Source organism: Sceloporus occidentalis, unplaced genomic scaffold, assembly GCF_023333645.1.
Source record: "Sceloporus occidentalis isolate IW3139 unplaced genomic scaffold, rSceOcc1.0.p SCAF_2, whole genome shotgun sequence".
Taxonomy (NCBI): domain Eukaryota; kingdom Metazoa; phylum Chordata; class Lepidosauria; order Squamata; family Phrynosomatidae; genus Sceloporus; species Sceloporus occidentalis.
The window spans coordinates 196,525,546-196,549,696 of NW_028316982.1; the positions used below are offsets into that span (position 1 = coordinate 196,525,546).

At 40.7% G+C, this 24,151-nt stretch overlaps 1 protein-coding gene across 1 annotated transcript in view; it reads right to left on the bottom strand.

Annotated features, from left to right (window-relative positions):
• The window catches only part of EFHC2 (EF-hand domain containing 2), a 103,652-nt gene extending 81,529 nt beyond the window's left edge, over positions 1 to 22,123 (bottom strand). Inside the window, exons 1-3 of the mRNA XM_089508091.1 lie at positions 22,042 to 22,123; positions 12,631 to 12,819; positions 4,784 to 4,934 (exon numbers count right to left, since the gene is read on the bottom strand). Coding sequence (XP_089364217.1) covers positions 4,784 to 4,934; positions 12,631 to 12,819; positions 22,042 to 22,083 — 382 coding nt within the window. The 5' untranslated portion in view covers positions 22,084 to 22,123. The remainder of the gene's footprint in view (positions 1 to 4,783; positions 4,935 to 12,630; positions 12,820 to 22,041) is intronic.
• Between the last annotated feature and the right edge of the window lie 2,028 nt (positions 22,124 to 24,151).

Consider the following 24,151-nt stretch of genomic DNA (forward strand, 5'->3'; position numbering starts at 1 on the left):
TTCAACGTCTCGCTTTAGCTCCCTCTTAGCTTCCTTCTGTCTTCAACCTCACTCCAACTCTTCAACCCATTCTCTCGGTCACTGCCTTGATCTAGTTCTCGCTGCTGTCATCTCTGACTACTTAGCATCTAATTTTCCATTATCTGATCATCATCAAATTTCTTTTACTCTTATTTATATCCCACCTCCTTGTCATATTCATTGCTATTTTCGTGATCTCCAGTCTGTTAATTCTGATCATCTCAGTCAGTCCTTGGATTCATATTTCTCTCCTCTACATCTTGGGGATGTAGACTCATATGTCTTAATTTAACTCCACTCTTTCTTCAACTCTTGACAGCTTTGCCTCTGTATCTCTACACATGTCCTCCTCTACATCTAGACCTCAGCCCTGGCTTTCCCCCATAGTTAGGTTTCTCCTGTCCTGCTCTCAAGCGGCCGAACGTCTTTGGAAAAAGTTCAGGGAGTGGGCCAATTTTATTCATTATAAATTCATCCTTTTATCCTTTTCACGCGCCCTGTCTATGGCAAAGCAGAATTATTATAAATCATTGATCTGTGCCAATGAGCGACCCCCGCAACGTCTGTTCTCCTGCTTTAACTCTTTGCTAAAACCTTCCTCTCCCCCTGTCTACTCATTATTTTCTTCTACTGACTTTGCTAATTATTTCATCACTAAGATTTCTACTATTCGATCTGAGATAGTCCCTCCTGATTTGTCTTCCACCACTAATCTTCTGGCACCTGCAACTAAAAAGCTCTCTGTGTTTCCTCCTGTCTCTTTGGACGAACTCTCTACACTAAATTCTTCCAAACCTGCAACTTGTTCTCTCGATCCAATTCCCTCTCACCTTCTAATCTCTATAGCCCCTTCTTTTCTGCCCTCGCTTCTCTATATCTTTAATCTTCTCTCTCTCTCTCTCTCTCTCTCTCTCTCTCTCTCCGGGCTCCTTCCCTTTGGACTTTAAACATGCTCTCGTGTCCCCAATCCTGAAAAAATCTTCTCTTGGCCCCTCTTCCTTGTCTAAGTATTGTCCGATGTCTTTTCTTATTTTTCTTTCTAAGGTTTTGGAATGGATCATTTATTCTCGCTGTCTTGAGTTTCTCGAAGCCAACTCCATTCTTGAACCCTTTCAGTCTGGTTTCCGCCCTCAGCATTCTAGAGACACTGTCACAAAAATCTTGAAAAATCTTTTATGGGCCAAGGCGAATGACCTTTATGCTGTTCTTGTTCTTTTCGATTTGTCTGCGGACATCGACACCGTTGATCACTGCCTCCTACTTGATATACTTTCTGACCTTGGGTTCTCAGACTCTGTTCTTGATTTGATTAAATCTTATTTGTCAGATAGATCTTTTGCAGTGTCTCGGGTGGTCAGACTTCTTCCTCTGTCCCGTTATCTGTTGGAGTTCCCCAGGGCTCTGTTTTGGCTCCCCTACTGTTTTTTCCTTAGGAAAACTTATCAGTTCTTTTGGTTTTTCCTATCATCTGTACGCCGATGACACACAGCTGTATCTTTCCACCTCTGACCTTTCTCCGGGGCTTGAACAGCAAGTCTCATCTTGTCTCACGGCTATTTCTCAGTGAATGTGGCATTGGCACTTGAAGCTCAACATGTCCAAGTCAGAGCTTCTTGTTTTTCCACCTAAGCCTGCCCTCCCTCCCTCCCTCCCTCCAATACTCCCTTTCTGTTTCCGTTGACAACATCTCTATTCGACAAGTCCAGGAAGCCTGCAGTCTTGGTTTTATTTTTGATTCTTCTCTGTCATGTGTCCCCCAGATCCAGGTCACAGCCAAGGTTTGTAGATTCTTTCTCTACAACATTGCTAAAATCTGTCAATTTCTTTCGGCCTCTACCGCCAAGACTCTGGTCCATGCCCTGGTGGTCTCACGACTATTGTAACCTCCTTCTGGCAGAGCTTCCTCTCTCTCATCTCCATCCTTTAATTTCTGTCTAGCATTCAGCTGCACGCATTATTACATCCGCTCGCCACTTTGACCATGTTTCTCCTCTATTATCATCTCTTCACTGGCTCCCCTTCCCCTTCTGTATCCAGTATAAGTTTTTGTTGTTGACTTTTAAAGCCCTGCATGGGCTGGTCCCTCCTTATTTATCTGAACTTCTTTCTCCTCACATCCCCACTCGTACCCTTTGTTCCCGGATTAGTCTCTTCTCACTTGCTGCCCCTCAATCCTGGAACCTCCTTTCCCCACGAGCACAGGTCATCACTTCTTTAACCAGTTTCAAAAGGGAGTTGAAGACTGTATTATTCAGGGAAGCGTTCCCAGGCATTGTGACTGTTATCTGACTGTTATTTGATATTCGTTTTGATATGTGATATTTGATGTTTTTAATTTGTTGCTTGCTTATTTTACCTAATGCTATCTTGTATTATTATTATATATATTTGCTTTCTACTGCTTTGCATGAAATTATATCAGGTCTACATACATCTACAAGGAAACATACTGGTACTGATAGGCAAAAATTGGGGGGGAGGATTGCTATTTTGCTTCAAAACTATGATGATACGACTGGTAATTTCTCAGTATCTGACAGGAGACTAAGCAGCTGTTAAGAGCGGCTGTTTGGGTCAGCATTTGGGCGGAGTTGGGACGTAGCGTCTCCACGATGCATTCCCTGGCTCTGCCCCTAGGGAGGCATGATGTCATGGCGCTCCTCCAGTGCTGTGTAGAGACGATGCAGTGCTGAAGGAGCGCTGCTAAGCCATGGCAATAAGGCTATTGTGCCCTTTGCAGGGCGCAAATAGGACCTGCTTTTTACAGCTCCTTTTTGCGCCCTGCAAAGGCCAGATCGGGCCACGGTGTGAGGTTGCCACAGCCCTGATCGGGCTGAAACAGGGGTGGGTGCATCCTGCCCCTTCAGGACTGTCTGTACAGCCCCTAAGTAGGAAAATATAGTTTATAATATGCTGTTGATGGGACAAAACCCTGGGCTCCACAATGTTTTATTTATAAACAAAATCTGGAGAAAAGTATAAAGGCGTGTGATATGCATTTTGCTTCATCCACTTTGCATTTATGCATTAATTCCCTTAATTATTTAATTACATTTGTATCTCTTCCAGTAATTCTGAGCTCTCTGAGTTCCAGATTAGGTAAAAAGTGTAAAATGCATAATTCCTGTTTCATAACCCAGAAGGCTGTAAAAAATAGTTTTAGCACTGTTGTTTTGAATACTTCCCAAAATTAAACTGTAAGAAGTTTTTCAAAGAACTTCTAACCTAAGGTCAGTGGATCTATATTCTCTATTCTACTAAGTGAAAGTACCATAGTACCTAAATAGTGCAACAAAAATCACTGTGAGCACATTTTTCCTGTTTGCTCAATAGGCTGTATGACCTCCTCCAACTAGGATAACCAGACTATGAGTATACACAGAGCCAATTTTCTAAAGTAACTGGGAACATCAGAGGCCCTTAGACAATCAGTGATTCATTGAAGCTGGGGGATGTGACTGTGGCCTTATGTGCCTGACTGCACTTCCCTTTTCATCCATCTGGCCTTGGGGAAGCCTGCCAGCAGGCAACATCTCTTCTCTGTTATCACTGGCTGACCTTGGGGAAATTAGCCAACCCCTTCTTAACTGTTCTTTGGATTGTGGGATATGGAATATACTGGAAAGAGATGTTAACCCTTAAGGGACAAACATAACATTTCCATAACAAAGCACATTGGTTAGTTTAGGTTCAGCTAACATGAGATTATACAATATGGAAGACTCTTCCCATGCAGTCTGTTTCAACAAAGAAAGTCTCCATTATTTTAAGACATTCTGAGTCTGGAATAAGGGAGGTTTTCTGTATCTTTTATTATTGCTCTTCTCACTTTCCATCCATTAACACTGTTTGATTAATGTGCATGATATTTCACTCTGTTCTGTGAATTACACAGCTTACACAGAGTTCTGCCACACATAGATTTTATGTTTGAAGCAGTTTATGTTTAACGCTTGTAAAGGTGTTACTTTTTGTATTTAAAAACATTCTCTATGACAGCAGAGGAAGGGTCTGAAAATAACATGCTCCTCTGAACTTGAGTAATCATCATAAGTAACAAATCATACGTAACACATTAAAACATGTGTAAAATTCACCAAAAAACAAAAACCCGATCTAGTCACATTTTGCCATGTTTCACTCAAGTCTCAGTTCAGACTAGGCAAAAGTATCAAGAAAGACAACGAAGCAGAGTTTCATCCACCCTACGTGTGTTACCTTACATAGAAGATGATGCTGGTGTTTGGAATCACTGAGAAAAGACTGTCTTCAGTGAAGACAGGGTTTGATGGATCTTCTACCACTGATTCCATGACTAAGAGAGAGGGGAAGGAGTTGTGTGGGAAAAAGTGATGTCAAGAATATCAGTTTATAGATGAGAAAGTAACAGAGCAGACAGTTCAAAAGGGGGACACACCAAGGAGCTTTAACTAAATCTATACCTATATTGTCCAGTACTGCCACAATATCATGTGTAAATATGGTCAAATATTTCTCCAGTTCAAAAAAGATGTACTGCCATTCAAATTAGTTTAAGAGACATTCAAATTAGTTTACTAAGCCATTTACAGAATGATTGTTGGCTACAATTTGAACACTGGAATACCTGTTTTGGCTGACTGACCTTAAACCTAAGATTTAACCAGTTCCTGTTTATAAGTAATAACTACACTATGCAAACAGCAAATTGGGTCAGATAGGCAAAAATAACACTTTTTATTTTAAGGCCTCAAAGAAATAGAAGGTTTGCAAATAAAAATACCTTGTGGGATTCCACTATTCTTCACCTGGGGTTCAACCACCTGAATAGTGTCATCTTCCAGATAGAAGTATATTTTACAATGTCTTATTCTGTACAGTTCTTGATTTTTGTCAGGAACTTCTTCATCAAAGTAAGCATCAAAAGATAATACCTACACAAAAAGCAAAAATTGACAACTGTCAACATCAGTTGTGCTGTAAGCAAAGACATAAACTGAACACATCAGTGTACATTACAAAATGTATGTGTGAGAGAGGAAGGATTTCAACCTAAACATCTCTTGAGTTATATTGTGAGGCATGTGGCATACAGTGGTTTCCATTTAGGTCTGCAATTTGATTCTAATACTTACAGTGTAAAACCTCTTTTCAGATACTCACATCAACCACATATAATCTGAAGAGAAACAATAATATACATATTACTCACATTAACCATATTCATATACAGCACAAACAGCATGGAAATGTCATTTATTAAAACAGTTCAAGAGACCTGCAATACAACCTTCTGAGTATGAAGTCAATGCATTTCTGTGCATTCTTATCTAAGAGGAAATTCTATTGAATTCAAGAATGGATATGACGACACAAACTAAATAATAATGTACTCCTTCAGTGAATAGGTAGACAAGGTAATCCTAACCCTTACCTCAGAGAGTTTTGATATCAGGTATCTCCAAGATCTCCAAAATCCTTTAGGATGTTATAATGGCAAGGCAGGAATGATGGAGAATGAGTGTTTTCACTCCTCTCCCTGTCAGGCTGGGTCTTTTACTCTCCCTTTTTTTTTTTTTACACTATTTCCCTTCCATTTAAATTCGTGGAGAGGAATTAATATGGGTAATCTCCAGAGATGGTGTAGATTACCACCATGTTCACGGGTCCCTCCTGGGCAGCTGTCAGAGCGATGTGTGCACAGACTCTCCCAAATCTTCTACTGACACCACCAAGCTTCCATTGCCCCCTCTCAGATACTGCCTGGATTTCAACATTAGTAAGGGCTGAGACATTTCAACAGGAGCTGGGAGGGGCATTTGAGGCTGGCTCTCTGCTTCCAGCAGTGGCCCCCTATATTTGCCCTTGGCTAAGGAGACCTAATATATTCTGTTCTTCCTGACATGCTGACCCAGGGACCACAAGATTGCAATGAGCTAAAGACCTGAACACACAGGCCAAATAAGCTCACCACTTTGGGAGTGCAGCATTTAGATGACACATACCCCAAAGCTGCTGGAAGCTTCACCAAGGCTTCGCAAAGGCAGCAAGAGCTGGACCTTTTAGGAGTGGATTAAATCCACTCCTACTGGCAGCCAGCTTCAGACTGCAGCAGTGGCCCACTTTGAAAGTGGGCCTTGTGGTCGCTGTGGTACTGGTGTGATCAGGGCTGGAGCAGCCAGAGATTGCTCCTCCAGACTTTCTGCTTTGGCCCAGAGACTCAAACATAGGCATGTGTACTATGGAAAAGAAAGAAAGAAGGATCCATGGTTATGTGGAAAATCTGAGAAGTGATATTAAATTACTATCAGGGGAATGCTTCTAAAACTGCTTTAAAACACATTATTGTGCATGTGTGTAATGGAACATATTATGCTACTGGGAGGGGTCAAAAAGAATGTTAGTTAAGTTCCTCTTTCCTGTGGCTCATAAAAGCAAGCAATCCTATGACCATCTCTTATCAAACTGGTAGAGCTTGGGGATAACGGAAGTATAAATTTTAGGGATGAATCAAGATGGCCTCCCTAAACATCTTCACATTACTGAACCTTTTCTATCTAAATCTGAGCAGGCGTGATCTTTAAAAAGCAACGAACTTTCACCACATTTCCCACATTTTGTTTACTTAATTTTTACTCTGTCCTATGACAAAGTTCTGTAGAGAAGCGCAATATTTTTTTTAAAAAAATATAATTTATTTCTTTACCTAAAACTAAGCATATAACACGTTCAGGGAAGAAGGAATTAGACCAGAGCCCTGAATAAAAGCTTACCTTCTAAAACAGATGGGGGAAACAAAGTCCTCTAAAACTTTTATTATTATTATTAACCTTTATTTATAAAGCGCTGTAAATTTACACAGCGCTGTACATACAATCTTTTTAATTAGATGGTTCCCTGCCCTCAGGCTTACAATCTCCATCATTCCTAACCCAGGCTGAGACTAGGATATAAAATGCCCAGAAATTTTTAAACCACAGGCAGGGGTGGGAGCTTTTTTTTTCCAGATAAAAACACAAATTTTCAGAAAAACTGGAAAAAATTAAATATTCACACCTATTGCAGATTCAAAGTCACTTTGGCCTGTTACAGACTGCCAAAATAAAGCTGCTTCAGGTCTCTTTGGAGGTATGTTATTTAAATGATGCATGGGTCCTAAGAGTCCGGAGGTCACGCCAAAGCCACACCCCATTCCTAAGCACTGGAGGGCAGCTTTGGTGCAGCTTCCAGATTCTTAGGACCCATGCATCATTTAAACAGCATACCTCCAAAGAGACCCGAAGCAGCTTTATTTTGGCAGTCTATAACAGGCCTTTGTTATTTTAGGAATAAAATCACTATGTGTAACTTGGCTTGGCATAAAGGTATCATGTTTGATAAATCTACAGTTTATACAAGAAATAATTACAAATACAATAGTCCCGCCCCTTATGGGGGGATCCGTTCAGAACTCTCCCACATAAGGGGAATTGAGCGTATGCTCAAATCCCATTTGGTGTAATGGGGTGTGCTCCCGCGGCACACCATGGTGCGCACTGGTGCACACCCCATTGTTTTGATTGGGGCTTGCCTTCCACGTGAGCTCAAGTCCGCAGAAGGCAAGCCCGCATAAGGGGTGGGCCAACTGTAAAATTTACTTTTTAAACTATTATTGTTTCAATGGAGCTACAAGATACTGAACTGAAAAGGACACCTGAACTATTAGAAATCTTTTTGCCAACGTATGAGAAGCAGGAAATTTTTTCAAAGAAATGATCAACAGCTATACATTGATATTTTTGTTGTTGTTAACTGCCTTCAAGTCAATCTCAAATATATATATATATATATTCTCTAGTTTCCATGATACCAAGCAAACATAACCCACTCGTTTCCATAAAAAGAACTGAGAAAAGGAAACCAAGATTAGAAATTACATTGGTATGAGATACTGTAAGTTCTTACATAAATGTCTACCTGATATGCTGGTTTTCAAAATAATGCAGGGGGAATAAATACATGAACATCCTGTCATAAATATTTGATTCATCATTCTAAAACAAAATTCTTAACCCCATATTATCCTAATTTTTCTAAAGGGAAAAAGACTTCAGAAAAAAAATGGCAATTTCCCTGCCCCCCAAAACTTTTTTTCCAATCCTTTCCACCACAACATCACATTTCTAATTGGGGCTAATAGGGGCTTGAATTCTAGCAGCATTAGAGGACCACAGGATTTCCATTAGTGGGCTAAAAAAATATATAACTTAAAGTAGGAGAGACGAGGAGCTTACAGGCTCAACAAAAGGAAAGGGTGCAAAGATTCCAATATTGATAAGCCATAAAAACCAAAAAAAGGATATATTAAAACTTCAGTAATGAGCTTAGGCTCATTGTACGAAAAGCCAGTTCAAGTAAAAAGAGCTAATAACACTCACAAAAAGTATTTTGGGGAACAATTACATTAATCATAATGGAGTTTTTCAGTAACCCTTGGCACTGTTGGCACTGTTATCTCGGGGCTAGAGCAGATGGGCAGGAAAAAACGGCCTGAGTCCAATTTGGCCACAGGCGGGTCAGGACCGCACCAACCATACAGCCCACTCCCAAAGCAGGCTGTGGCCGCAAGACCCAACCCACACCACCAAGAGCCAGATTATCTCAACTCCTTTTTGCTCCAGTTCAAAAGACCGGAGTGTGGCTTCAGTGAGACTTCAGGCCGCATTGGAAGTGTGCATCATTTGAATGCCATGCCTCCAAAGTGGTCAAAAGCTACTTAATTTGGCCCATGTGTTCCGGACCTCAGTTTTCCAGCTGAGGTTGAGATACAAACACAATTCAGATTCTAAGTGAATACAGTAAAGATACAAGGTGGGGGAAGGAAGTCACTGTCCTCTTGCTCTGTTGCCTTGAAATTGCCCTTCTCAAGTGGAGGCTGACTTTCTGATATGTTTCATTATCAGTGGGAGCTTTCCATACCAATTAGAGCCTATTTTCCAGTTCCAAGATTAATGCCCCACAGATAGTGGAGGCTCTATCATTCTGAAAGTAAAATCCATTTGTAAAGGAAAAGTTCGCCAGGTCTTTCTCACCAATACAGGAAAATCCTCCCTGATGTCCATCCAGTTTAGACTGGTCAGTACATGAGAAGCAGACTTATAAAAGCCCATCTCAAGCCTCATGAGAGGAGGACATTGTTATAGGCTGAGCACTGATTTGACTTCTATTTTGCAAAATATAAACCTGAATAAGGTATTTGTGAAACACAAAATATAAAGAATAAAGCTTTATGTATTGTAGAATATGTATATAATAGAGTGCAGTCACTTGCTAGTTCCAGGCTAATTATAAACATGATAAGCTTGAAAGAGAGATATAAACAGCAAATTGATTTATAATGAACCCAAGAATTGTATGTACAACATTAAAGTATTACTAGTATTGCATTAAAGGATTACTGGCTGGTGTGATGCAGAAGGAAGCCAGAACTAAGTAGTAATTGAATATTACGTCACAGAGTAAAAATCACTAAGATCCTTAGCGTGATTGGAGGAAAATATTATTTATGTAAGAGAAGACTACTAAAGATCTGCATGCTGATTGGACAGAGAAAAGCTGAGAATGATATAAAACTGGCTGAGAAGAGACAGATAGCAGGCTGTCTGCAAGTGTTAGTTTCCCATCATATCAAGATGGCTGTTTGATAACAGATAAGCCATTCCCAGCTGATAAAAGACCCAGACTATGCTGGTAAAGTCTAGGCTATGCTAAAGATAAATGTCCCATTATGTTTGTACAGTGCGCCCTTGGCTTAGGCGGGGGATCCGTTCCACACACACACACACCCACGTAAGCCAAATATCGTGCTCGAGCCCCATTAAGTGTGGCGGTTCGCGCGTGCCACAGGCGCACGTGCCCCATTCATTCAAAGGGGTTGCGCCGCCCCGCACTCCCACATGCTCCTGCACAGCTTCTGGCCACTTTAGGGAGGATGCTGTATAAACGCTATGCCCTTGAAGTGGTCAGAAACCACTCCATTTGGTCTGTCTGTTTCAGGCTTAAAAGACTAACAGAAAGCCTGCTCTTTTCCCCATATTAATATCCTGAGATTCCAATATTTAAATGTGCTTAAGTTGAGTGTTGATGTTAACCCTAGAAGAAGATGGCAATAAAGACAAAGGGCTAAAGCATCCACCCTCCTTGAACATTTCCAGTATCCATTTAGAGATTGTGTAAATAAGTTCACAATGGCTAGTTAAGTCCACCCAAAAGTTTATGTATGAGGTAAACTCCAACTAAAATTGTTTTGTAATTGTCAAGAAACAAGTCCCTGTCAACATCTGTTGTATGTTCTTAACTTCAGACCAGTATTGAAAGCATCTATGAAACACACAACTAGAGGAATGTATCAGTTCTGGAGGCAAATTTGGGAAATCTGTGCGCTATTAATTTCTCAACTATATATGACTCTTCTGATATTGGCAGAGATGTGCAGCTCTGTCCTTTTTTTCTTCTTCTTTTTAAAGTGGGCATAGGAAATTTACCATTAAATATAGTCCTACAGGATTACTCATGTTGCAGAAAGTAAGATAACATTTAATGTGCTTGGTTGGAGGTATGCTAAAGTATGCTCAGCTGCAGAGATACAGGGACAGCAGCTGAGGGGGCGAGAGAAGTGATTAAGGCAGTGTAATGTCTCATCTGAACTTGTCCTTAATGAGGAGATTTAATCTTCTAATTAGGCAAGCTGTACATAGATAATTAAAGACTGATTGTGCTGCTAACATCACAAATATCAAAGGGAACAGTTATAAGCCGCAGCAAGAAGAATTTTCAAATTAACAAGGAAATGAACACTGCAGATTATACCTTCCAATTCAGATCCCTGAACTTTTGGAATTTTCCTATTTCTTGAAAGCGTTTAACTTTGATAACAAAAATATCACCAGCTGCCTGGTGTTTGGCATGTGCAAGCTCTAATGTTTATCCTCTCTCTTTAAATAAAATTAACAGAAGTTGTATATCAAGAAGAAAGAGGGGGAGGGAGGAATACAGAGAAAGAATGGAGATTAGCCAAGTCCTGTTGGGCACTCTGGAAACCACATTATGTTTGGCTTGCTTGGACAGTATAATTTGATGAACAAATTTTATGAGAAACATTTTCAAGCATGAATTGTCCCATAAGCGACTTAACTATTTAACATCCTAATCCTTAGTCCAGTTAAATAATTGTATTTGGATTTATGCTGATTCTGTCCCACTGGTTTTCACAGGCCAGAAAATGATTTAAATCCAAAGCACTTTGGCTGAACTGGCTTGGAGATCATGCCAAAAGCATTACACTCTTGAAGCATGAATTACACAATGGAAAATTAAGTGCACTATTTTACATATTATTAAAATGCAATATATGAAGTTCTTTTCCTGTTTAGCCTAATAATATATTTTACTTTATCAGGAAATTGACAGAACAGGGGCAAAGGGATAATGCCTTTAAAGTGACACCATTCTGTAAGTCACACATTTCAAAACACTGTAATACAAAGCTGATGTGTTAAAGCATATAATGCCAGAACCTGCAACGAGCTAGAATAAACCCAAGCAAGTGAGTGCAGCACTGCAGCCTTAGATGGCATGGGAATAACAGTATAATACATGTTGTACTTAGTCCTATCCTATTAATAAGTCAAAGTTTAGCACTTTTAGCATGCAGAATCTACCCTAAGTATACTGACTGCATTCAGAGCTGGTTTGTCAAGCTTGTAAGCCACGACCTGAAGAACCAGGAATAAAGTCCTGTGTTGATGCACTCTCTCTTTGCCCTCACAAGCTTGGTTTTATGAGAATATTTCCTAGTTTGAATAAACTATAATTTGGTATTACAACCAAACAAGCAAACATACCATTAAAAGCATAACTGAAAGTGACAACTTGCTCTTGTATTGGAGAAACTGAATGAAGCAGAGGGATTATGTAAGCAAGGAGTCCATTCTACACCACAGCTTTGAACAGAGAATGGTGTTTTGTTCCTTGAGGCAGATTGCGCCGAGGACCAGTCAGATGAGCTGAATTTGTAAATGGAGCTTTCTGGCCATTTTGGGGAGGTTGTTGTATAATTTATGGTAAAAACTAGAAATCCTGATCCAGTTCTCTTCTCTGTCCCCAAATAGCTGTGAAACAAATTACAAGGTTGGGGTAGGATAGAGAGCTCCCAGTTATTATATAAGTGACCCAGGAATGATACAAAACAAGAACAAGATAAACTGGTGAGTAAAAAGTGGGGGGGGGGGGTTGTTATACATATGTTTGTGTACCAGAGTACAGTACTGTGTACAGTACTGAGGATACCATGGACAGCCAAAAATTCAAATGGGTCCTGGAACAGATCAGGCCTGATCTCTCAAACAGCAGAGACACCCACCCAATGTAGGGTGATTCCTTCTCTCCTTAGCAGCTCCCCATGCCCTGCATTGTTCTTGAAGGCTACCCTATAACCTTCCTGAAAGGATTATCATGGGACACAGATGAAGGACAGGAAACTTTCCTACCATGAGTTTCCTCAAGTTATTATAACCTAGGATCTGAACCAATGCAGAAATGTTGGAAACCTCATCACTAAACAAATGAATGAAGAATCAGGACTCAGTATACCTGTTTGTCAAATGCTACCCATGAAGGTGCATCACTCCCAAGACCTCTAGGAAAAACGCTGTACTTCGGTTTCAGCTTCTGCCCAGGCAAAGGTTCACCTCCTATTCCAGGTTTGTCTTCTCCCACCAGCATAGAAATTTTATTGCAGTAACTCCAGTGTTGTGATTTATGGAATTTTTCTTTCCCTAGCTGAAATAAAGATAAAATAAATAATATTTTTCAAAAGCAACGGTATTTCAAAACAGCAACTGCAAAAATAAAACCTTTAGTATTAGTCAAAATCTATAAAACAAAGTTAATCATAGGGAAATGATAACTTTAATCCTATTTTAATTTTGATCAATTTTTTAAAAAAATCTTGTTTTTCTTAAGTTAAAAAGTGATATTTCCCTATAGCAAATGAATCACACTTAGTAGTATTTTCTTTGGGCACATGTGCTGAACAACTTCACAAGTTCCTTGGTGCACAGATGAAGCCCTATGAAAGGACTGGCACAATACCTTTGGCCAAAAAAGAAAAGAATAATGGAAAGGAATGCAAACAATGAATGCTGTGCATGCCTAAATCTGAAACAGAAGAAATAGAATCATAGAATCGTAGAGCTGGAAGAGACCACAGGGGCCATCCAGTCCAACCCCCTGCCATTCAGGAAATCCAATTCAAAGCATCCCCGACAGATGGCCATCCAGACTCTGGATCATACTTAAGACAGCAAAAATTTTGCACAACAGCTGAAACCAGCTTGCCTCCAAGTAACGGAAACAGATTTTTTTTCACCACCACCATGTGTGAGGGAGTGTTCACCAGAGATTGGAAAATTAGACTAAACAGTCTAATTTACAGTTACACTAAAAGGGGATGAACAATGAATATAAACTCAATGACAAAGAAATGTCAGCTCACGCCCTCAACAACCCTTGGAGCCTCCTGCAACCTTTTAAGAAAAACAAGCCCTCCAAACACAATCCTGCAATGCCCCTCCACACTATCAATATAATATTTGCAGACCCTCAAATGTGATATTAACTGTAGCATGACTGAGGCTGCAGCCACACAACAGTATTAATGCAGTTTGACACCACTTTAACTGACATGGTTCCATCATATGGAATACTGGAATTTGTAGTTTGTTGTGGTATCAGAGCTCTCTGACAGAAGGCTAAATATCTCACAAAACCACAAATCCCAGAATTCTATAGCATTGAGCCATGGCAGTTAAAGTAGTGTCAAACTCCATTAATTCTGCAGCATAGAGCCGTCACAGTGAGCAAACCAAAGGTTAAATGCAAATAGCATCAGTAAGACTGAAACATGGTAGGTAGAAGACAATAGGGTTAACATATATGCTCATGCTCCAGGTGCACATGCTGCCCCCACTAAAGTAGCAGAAAAGCCTGAAAATGCAAGGGAGTTTGGGCAAGACACCAATGAAACTGAAGGGAACAAACCAAAAGGAGTGAAGCAACCACATGCAAAGTTCTTATAGATCGTTGGACTGTTCCATTGGTGAAACTGACAAGGGGATTCCTATAACTCATCTTGAAACAAACTGTAATGATACAAGTTGAGTATCCCTTATTCGAAATGCTTGCGACCAGAATTGTTTTGGATTCTGGATTTATTTATTTAATTGTTTACTTATTTTGATTTTGGAATATTTATGTATATAGAATGAGATCTCTTGGAATTGGGGCCCAAGTCTAAACAAGAAATTCATTTACGTTTCATATATACATAGCCTGAAGGTAATTGTATACTCAACATTTTAAATAATTTTGTGCACAAAACAAAAGTTTGTATGAACTCAATCATCAGAAAGCAAATGTGTCGCTGTCTCAACCAACCATCCAGTTAACTTTGCGTATTTCAGATACTCAATCTGTACTACATGTTATGTTATGCACATTTTTAAAAAACAGGTATGCATAATGCAAGTAACGTTCTCCTTCCTTCTCCTCTCCCCCCTTTTTTTTATAGAAAAAAAATAAGCCACGTTGGGTTCCAATGTGAATCCAAATCCAAATAACAGGTTTGTTTACTACAACAGTAGCACCTTCAGCTGCTAATAATAATGTGGGCAGGGGAGTGATTTTTGCAGGCAAATGTGTAAGGAGAAATAGTTTAAGACACTCTTATCTGTACACATTCTTTAAACCAGGAGTCCTTTCAAAAAAATAAAGGGGCCAAGTGTTAAGCACCCTTTAGTGACCTTTACTTTTAGCTCCTCTGACATGACCTCTTTGCTGAGCAGCTGCTACAGTGTGTACTGCTAAGCCTTTATCTTAAAAAGTGAAGGGGAATAGGAACTAGCAGATCTAAACTTGTCCTCAGCAGCAAAAATTCATACTTTACCGAACACTGCTTTTGAATCAGAACTTGTAGAACTATACTGCAAAGGTAAAATGCAGCAGTGGTCTTTGACCTCATTATCAAGAGAACCCATAAGTCTAAATTTATAGAGAAAAGAGAAATGGAACACGGAAGTATCTAACTGTGAGGAAGTCATCTAAGAATAGAAATTATTGTTATCATGAAATCAGGCTAACTTGCCAGCATCAGAACCAGATGGAGCAAATCAAAGTGAGTTGTGTGTGCTTTTTTCTTTTCTTTTCTTTAGACATATTAATAGAAAGAAAAATAATGGAAAATGGGAGCAATTAAGTAAACAACAGTATTATAACAAACATTAAATTAAAAATTAAGCACATCATTTTAGAGGCACTTCATTATAAAATACATACACTATTGTTCAATGGTCAATTCTAGGTACAAGGTTGTCATAGTAATGTATCAAATAAATTTAAAATTAAATTTATGTCTTGGCACTTGACATGTAGAAAACAGACTGAACTGTTCACACACCAAGAGAACCTGACTTATTATAAGAAGATCAGAACTGCATTGGGCCAGAAGTCTATGAAGCCCACCACTCTGGGCATTTATTAGTAGGGTATGAAGACGGGGGTCTACCACCGTTGTTTGTCCCAAGCAACTGATATAAAGATGCATTGCTTCTATACATGAAGGTGGCATTTGAGAGTGCTCAAAACTTGAGCCTTTACAGGATATGTGAGCAGTTTCCATTCAATAGAGAATACTGGAATTGGCTGCCTAGCTAACAATATATCACCAGGGTGTTTGTGGAAACACATCCAAACATCTAACCATTCATTACAACACATGCTTCCAAGCAAACCAGCTACTGATATAACTAAGAGAAGTTCCCTATTTCTGAAAACTTCGTTCCAACAGACTTTGGTGGGGGGGATAAAGAAAAGATAGATAACCAGAACAATGCCACCTCAAACTCAAGATAACAATCAAGAAAAAGTGTTTGAAATCCAGTCTTTACTAAATGAATTAATTTCATAATTCTAGATATAATTCTCTTCTTTTGATTTTTCATCTTACAAGACTTATTCCTCAACTTGTGATTTAACAAATTTTGGATCTTTACCTTGCACAATTAAATTGGTAACCCTATCATTCGGAAATATTTTCTTCTCTTACTACGTGTTGCACAACCACAAAACACACACATTACTGTAACTTCTGAGACCATCCAAACTAACACTGGATTTCTAAGTGCATTTAAGATTGCTACTGTTCTTTCCAAAGGAAAATATTCTATAAGTTTGCCTCTAAAATGCTTCACTGCAACCACTCACTTACAGTTGCAAGGTTGTGAGTTTGATACCAGCCAGGGGCTCCAGGATTCACTCAGCCTTGCATTCTTCCAAGGTCATTCCGAGAACTTCAACTCCTAGCACAACAAAGCAAATATGATATAATAGGCCTCACTGAAACCTGGTGGGATGAGTCTCATGATTGGAATGTAGAAATAGAGGGGTATAACCTTTTTAAGAGAAATAGGTCAAACAGGAAAGGAGGAGGAATAGCACTATATGTCAGAGATATTTACACCAGTGAAGAGATCCAGGACATCAATCATGGAAGCCCGGTGGAGAGCATCTGGATAAAAATTAAAGGGCAGGAAAACAACAAGAATGTTATTGTGGGAGTCTACTACAGACCCCCAAGTCAGACTGAGGAAGTGGATGATGTCTTTCAAGAACAGATGACCACACATTCAGAAAGGAGAGATGTAGTAGTGATGGGCGACTTCAACTATCCTGATATTTGCTGGAAGGCAAACTCAGCCAAATCCTCAAGTTCTAGCAAATTCCTCACTTGCCTTGGAGATAACTTCATTGTCCAAAAGGTGGAAGAGGCAACAAGGGGTTCAGCTATTCTAGATCTGATCCTAACCAACAAGGATGACTTGGTTAATGGGGTGCAAGTGGTGGGATCTTTAGGTGGAAGTGACCATGTTCTCCTACAGTTTGTTATACAATTGAAAGGAGAAGCCAGGCATAGTCAAACACACATTCTAGACTTTAGGAAAGCCGATTTTAGTAAACTTAAAGAAATACTGAGTGTGATCCCATGGTCAACAATACTAAAGAGAAGGGAGTTCAAGATGGATGGGAGTTTCTAAAAAGGGAGATACTGAAGGCACAATTTCAAACAGTTCCAGTGAGGAAGAAAAATGGGAGATGTCTCAAGAAACCAGGATGGATGACTAAAGAACTTTCAACTGAGCTAAGTTTTAAACGGGACATGTATAAGAAATGGAAAAAGGGGGAAATCACCAAAAAGGAATTCAAACAAATAGCAAGCCTGTGTAGAGATAAAGTCAGAAAAGCTAAAGCACAGAATGAACTCAGGCTTGCTAGAGAGGTTAAGAACAACAAAAAGGGCTTTTTTGGATATGTCCGCAGCAAAAGGAAGAAGGAGGAAATGGTAGGGCCACTGCGTGGAGAAGATGGCAAAATGCTAACAGGAGACAGAGAAAAGGCAGAATTACTCAACACCTTCTTTGCCTCAGTCTTCTCAGAAAAGGAAAAGGGTGCTCAACCTGAGGATAATGGAGCAGAGGACAGATTAGGGGAATTTCAGCACAGAATAAGTAAAGAGATAGTCTCCACGACCAGATGAACTACATCCAAGGGTATTAAAAGAACTGGCAAATGTAATATCGGAGCCATTAGCAATAATCTTTGAGAACTCCTGGAGAACAGGAGAAGTCCCAGCAGACTGGAGGAGGGCAAACGTTGTCCCCATCTTCAAAACGGGGAAAAAAGAGGATCCCAACAATTATCGTCCAGTTAGTCTGACATCAATCCCAGGAAAGATTCTGGAGCAGATCATTAAACAGAGAGTCTGTGAACATCTAGAAAGCAATACCATAATCACAAAAAGTCAACACGGGTTTCAGGGAAAGAAGTCATGCCAGACAAACCTTATCTCTTTCTTTGATAAAATTGCCAGCTTGTTAGATGAAGGGAATGCTGTGGATATAGTATATCTTGATTTCAGTAAGGCCTTTGACAAAGTTCCCCATGATATTCTTGCAAACAAGCTTGTAAAATGTGGGCTAGACAAGGCAACTGTTACATGGATATGTAATTGGTTGACCGACCGAACGCAAAGGATGCTCAACAATGGCTCCTTTTCATCCTGGAGAGAAGTGACCAGTGGGGTCCCACAAGGCTCTGTCCTCGGGCCAGTTCTATTCAACATCTTTATGTTGGAGGACAGAATTGGGGGAATACTTATCAAATTTGCAGCTGACACCAAATTAGGAGGAGTAGCTAATACTTCAGAGGACAGGATCAAGATTCAAAATGGCCTGAACAGACTAGAAAACTGGGCCAAAGCTAACAAAATGAAATTCAACATGGAGAAATGTAAGTTACTGCACTTAGGGCGGAAAAATGAAAAACACAGATATAAGATAGAGGACACCTGGCTGAATGAAACTACGTGTGAAAGGGATCTAGGAGTCCAAGTAGACCACAAGTTGAACATGAGTCAACAGTGTGATGTGGCAGCTAACAAGGCCAATGCGATTTTAGGCTGCATCAATAGAAGTATATAGTGTCTAGATCCAGGGAAATAATAGTGCCACTCTATTCTGCTTTGGTCAGGCCCCACCTGGAATACTGTGTCCAGTTCTGGGCACCACAATTAAAAAAGGACATTGAGAAACTGGAGCGTGTCCAAAGGAGAGCGACTACAATGGTGAAAGGTCTGGAAACCATGCCCTATGAGGAACGACTTAGGGAGCTGGGGATGTTTAGCCTGGAGAAGAGAAGGTTAAGAGGTGATATGATAGCCCTGTTTAAATATTTGAAGGGATGTCATATTGAGGAGGGAGCAAGCTTGTTTTCTGCTGCTCCAGAGACTAGGACGCGGAGCAATGGATGCAAGCTGCAGGAAAAGAGATTCCACCTCAACATTAGGAGGAACTTCCTGACAGTAAGGGCTGTTCGACAGTGGAACAAACTCCCTCGGAGTGTAGTGGAGTCTCCTTCCTTAGAGGTCTTCAAACGGAGGCTGGATGGCCATCTGTCGGGGATGCTTTGATTGTGATTTCCTGCATGGCAGGGGGTTGGACTGGATGGCCCTTGTGGTCTCTTCCAACTCTACGATTCTATGATTCATTAAAATGAATACCCAGTTTGTTGGGGGCAATTAGCTTATACATCGTAAACCACTTAGGAAGTGCTTAAGTGCACCGATAAGCAATGTAGAAATGTACTTGCTATTGCTAAGTATTGCTAAGGCTGAATGTGGAGGTTGAGAATGGCTATAGTTACATGAAGTTAGTAGCATAACTATCCTGCTGCTTCTGAAATGTATTTGACTACAGCACCAATTGCTCTTCTCTATCTTATCTGTTGGAAAGTGTAGTCCAAATATATGGGGGCGTCTATATCCATTATATAAAGGTATACAAAGAATTTCAAGCAGCTAAGCTAGAAAAAGACATCAGCTTATGACTCCTTCTAGACAACCACTGCTAACCAGTCATCACATATGCTTTGCTGAAGTAGAAGACTGGAAAAGGTTTGTTTGTTTGTTTGTTTTTTCTAATATGCCAGAGACCAGTAAAGTCTCGGCTGGGATTTGGTTACACACACACACACACACCATGGATACAAAAATCTGTGGTGGTACCATATTTGTGCCCATTGGTTACAACTGGTTCCTTCTGTCCTGCAAACTGCAGACCAGCAGTCGAGGGCCCACAGACTGCCACTGGTCTGCAGATCATTACTTTGAGAAACACAGCTCTAGACAAACTACAGAGCACGAGTGTGGTGTTGTGCTTAGAGTGGATGAACTTGGACTAGTCAGTCTCTCTGGACCTGACCTACTTCACAACGTTGTAAAGACAAAGTATGAGGAGGGAGTCTGTTAAGCTCTGTGAAGGTAGAATCCACATGCAATTAATATTGAATACAGTGGACCCTTGTTATACGCTGGGGTTTGGTTCCAAGATCCCCCGTGGAGAACAAAATCCGTGTATGCTCAAGTCCCATTAAATATACTGACATAGCAAAATGGTGTCCCTTATAAAAAAAATGGAAAATCAAGGTTTGATATTTGAAATTTATACTTTTTTGGAACATTTTCAAACCGTGTATACTTGAATCTGTGTATAAAAAATCTGTGTATAAGAAGGGCTGACTGTAATATAATAATAATAATAATCAAAGGTATAGCCATGTAAGTCTGCAAAATCAATATGCAAAGAGATCTTGTAGCACCTTTGAGATTAACTCAAAGCTGGCGCGTGTCCAAAGGAGGGTGACCAAAATGGTAAAAGATCTGGAAACCATGCCGTATGAGGAGAGACTTAGGGAGGTGGATATATTCAACCTGGAGAAGAGACGGTTAAGAGGTGATATGATAGCCCTGTTTAAATATTTGAAGGGATGTCATATTGAGGAGGGAGCAAGCTTGTTTTCTTCTGCTCCAGAGAACAGGATCTGAAACAATAGATGCAAGCTTCAGGAAAAGAGATTCCACCTCAACATTAGGAGGAACTTCCTGACAGTAAAAGCTGTTTGACAACGGGACACACTCCCTTGGAAAGCAGTGGAGTCTCCTTCTTTGGAGGTTTTTAAACAGAGGCTGGACGGCCATCTGTCACGTATGGTTTGATTGAGAGTTCCTGCATGGCAGTGGGTTGGACTGGATGGCCCTTGCGGTCTCTTCCAACTCTATGGTTCTATGATTCTATGAACTCATGCATCTGAAGAAGTAAGATGAAGTCTAGGAAAGCTCATGTTACCAATGTCTTTCTTACCATTTGTCTCAAAGGTGCTGCAAGAACCCTTTGCATAATAATAATAATAATAATAATAATACAGATAAACTACCATTGTTTGTCTGTTTCCTTGTATGAAGAGAAGAAGTCATGCCTTAGAAGGAACACTATGAACTACACACACTACATAATGAAAAGAGGGAATGAATTCTTCTATCTCTCCCAAATACATCTGAGGCTGTTTTTCCCCCTGCTGCTGTTGACAATTCTAGGCCGCCACGTTTGTCAATGTGAAAAGTCCCCCAAAGTCAGCTCTGGGAGCCTTTTTGTCGGGAGCAACATCAGACCCAACATCTCAATATGAGCAGGGATGGGAGGAGGAAGGGACTGAGGTTACAGGGTTGGAGATCTATAGCCATACTAGCAGAATTCAAAGATCTAGCCGGGTTGGTCTGTAGCACCTTTGAGGCTCTCCGCCCCACCAAATGCATCTGAGGAAGTAGACTTCAGTTTAGAAAACCACATGCTGCCAACTTCCTAATCAAAGGTGCTACAAAATCCCTTTGCATACTGATTCTACAGACTAACACAGCTATGTCTTTGAAAGGAAGAATTTGGTAGCATGAGCTTTCCTAGACTTCAGCCTACTTCCTTGGATGCATGTTTACATGTGATGACCGTGGTGATAAATACGTCAGATGCATTTGGAAGTAGATTGAAGTCCAGGAAAGCTCATGCTGCCAACTTCTTCCTTTCAGTCACTCTCAAAGGTGCGACAACATCTCTCTACTATAGCCATGCAAGTTACAGATGTTAAAACCAACGGCCATTTATTAGGCAGAAATCGGAAACTCCAATTCCCAGTCCCATTCCCGCTGTCAACCTCACATGTCTTATTTTATTTATAGATGATATAAATTTATATATACACATTATTGGTTTGGAATACGTCTTCTTGTTGCTGTTACACACCTTCAAGATGATATTAATTAAAAGAGCCTGAGATGCACTTAAAGCTGTGCAAATAATGCAGTTGGACACCACTCTGAAGTGCTGAGGCTCCACTCATTCCTATGGAATCCTGGGACATGTAGTTTTACAGAGTGTTTAAAAGGCCTCTGCCAAAGTGATGCTGAGGGGGGAGTCACAAAACTACAACTCCCAGAATTCCATAGCCTTGAGCCAGACAATGGGTTAAAGCGGTGCCAAACCGGGTTATTTCTCCAGTGTGGATGCAGCCCAAGTAAAAGGAGGCAAAACCCTGTTGGTCCCCTGCCAAGGGGCCACTTACGTTCCTGTTGAAGGAGTACCCAGGGAGAAGAGGGAGTGACATGGCCTCCTTCCCTCTGTCTGCCTCTCTGCTGCTTCTCTCTTGAACCCTCTTCCCTTGTTTGGCGTCCCGTTGCTAGGAGACCGCCTCCTACGTCACAGAAGGCGACGAGGATGGAAGTGGCGCCTTCACTTCCCCAGATCGCTCTCTCTGCTGCCCCCTGCAGGCCCCAGGCCCTTCCTGCACGCTCATCCCTAGTTTAAACAGACCCTCCAGCTGGGGAAGTTCTGTATTAGAGCCTCCTCTCATTTAGAGGGCCTTTCGCAAGGACAGAGCAGGTCCAATGGCAGGGCTATTTTGGGACAGGGTTGGCCAGGCGCGTCCTCCTTTTCCCGGACGCGTCCTACATTTCAGCCTCCTCCCCAAGGAGGAATTCCCAAATGTCCTCCATTTTGATAGAGTGGCCAGGCGCATCCTCTTTTTCCAGGAACTGTCCTACATTTCACCCTTCTGTCCAGGAGGAATTCCCAAATGTCCTCCATTTTCTCAGGGTGTCTAGGAGCACTCGTTTTTCGGGATATGTCCTACATTTCAGCCACCTGCCCAGGAGGAAATTCCCAAATGTCCTCCATTTTGACAGAATGGCCAGACGCGTCCTCCTTTTTCAGGAACTATCCAAAACATTCCCACCTTCTGCTCAGGAGGAATTCCCAAATGCCCTCTATTTGGAGCATCACTAAAAAGCATGCATTTATATTTCTGTGAGTGTTTCCCCCTTTTCTTTGGCCATGTGCTCCATTTTTCTTGAATGTCCTCCATTTGGGGGGCCTGGTCCTCCTTTGTGGTTAGGACATCCAGTCACCCTGCGCAGTGGTTTGTAGTGTAGCCTTGGTTTGTAGTGGTTGGACTGAGACTCTCCAGAGAGATGTCTCTTCCCAGCAACTAACTATTTTACTTTTGAGAAATGGGATAGTAAACATATATCTCTGACAACTGACTGCGTAAATTGTTGTGTGAATTCAAGTCATTTTCCACTGGTGCAGTGGTTAACTGACTATAACTCTGAGAGACCAGGATTGAAATCCCCATTTGGCCACAAAACTCTGTGGGTGACTTGGGACAAGTCACACTATCTCAACTTTAGAAGAAGGGAAAGGCGAACCCTTCTGAACAAATCTTCCAGAGAAAACCTTGTGATACATTCACCTTCTGGTTGCCATAAGTTGGAAACAACTTGAAGCTTGCAACAACTTTCATCAACATCTTATTAAGAAAATTACAAGTTATATTGTAAAAGCTGAAATTGCAACAATTAACATATTGCAAAAACATGTTATTCATACAGGCCCATATGCTTCTTTTCCTCCTCTTGGCTTGAATGTAAAGAAAAGGGAAACAGAACCCCTAAGGATCTTCGGTTATTCAAAGCATTTGTTCCCTTCCTTTTACTCTGAGCTTGCTTTTTCTGGAGAAGTGGCTTATGGCAGAACAGAAGACGCTGGGGCATGAAGCTTGACTTGGCAGTCATGTTCTAAATAACTTCTTGTAAAAGTCTGTTGCACCCCATCAAACTCCGTATTTATGCAGCTGACAAAGTGCTAATCATGGTTTATGCCTCTCTTTATTGGCTGCCATTTTCCATTCAATTCAATAACCTGCAAGCAAACAGTGGCCAGTGGCTCCTTTTGCTAGCGAACGGAAGGCTTGCCTTCTGCTGTTTTTTATGTCCTCAGCTCTAGTCAGGATGATTCATGTACTATTTCAGAGCGAGGCTGGAAACCATTATTTTATATGTGAATTTTACAAGCATGAGGTTGTGCCAGTAGAAATATTCCGGGACCCATAATGTCTATTTTCCATAATGAAGGAAATAATATAGCACTTGAATAGCTTGAGGAAAACAGATGAGATTGACAGCAGATTAAGGTCCAGATTATATACCTCCTCTTCCATTTTAAGGAATATATGAGGGAGTTGCAACTATTCAAATAATCTCCATTCCAGCAGCCACATATCATGCTATTCAGCCCATTTGAAAAGTGGCTCTACATGTCTATCAAAGTATGTGTGGTTCAGGTCTTCCATAGAACATATGGTGCCCTTAAGGACATAATAGGGAGAGAGGAATCTG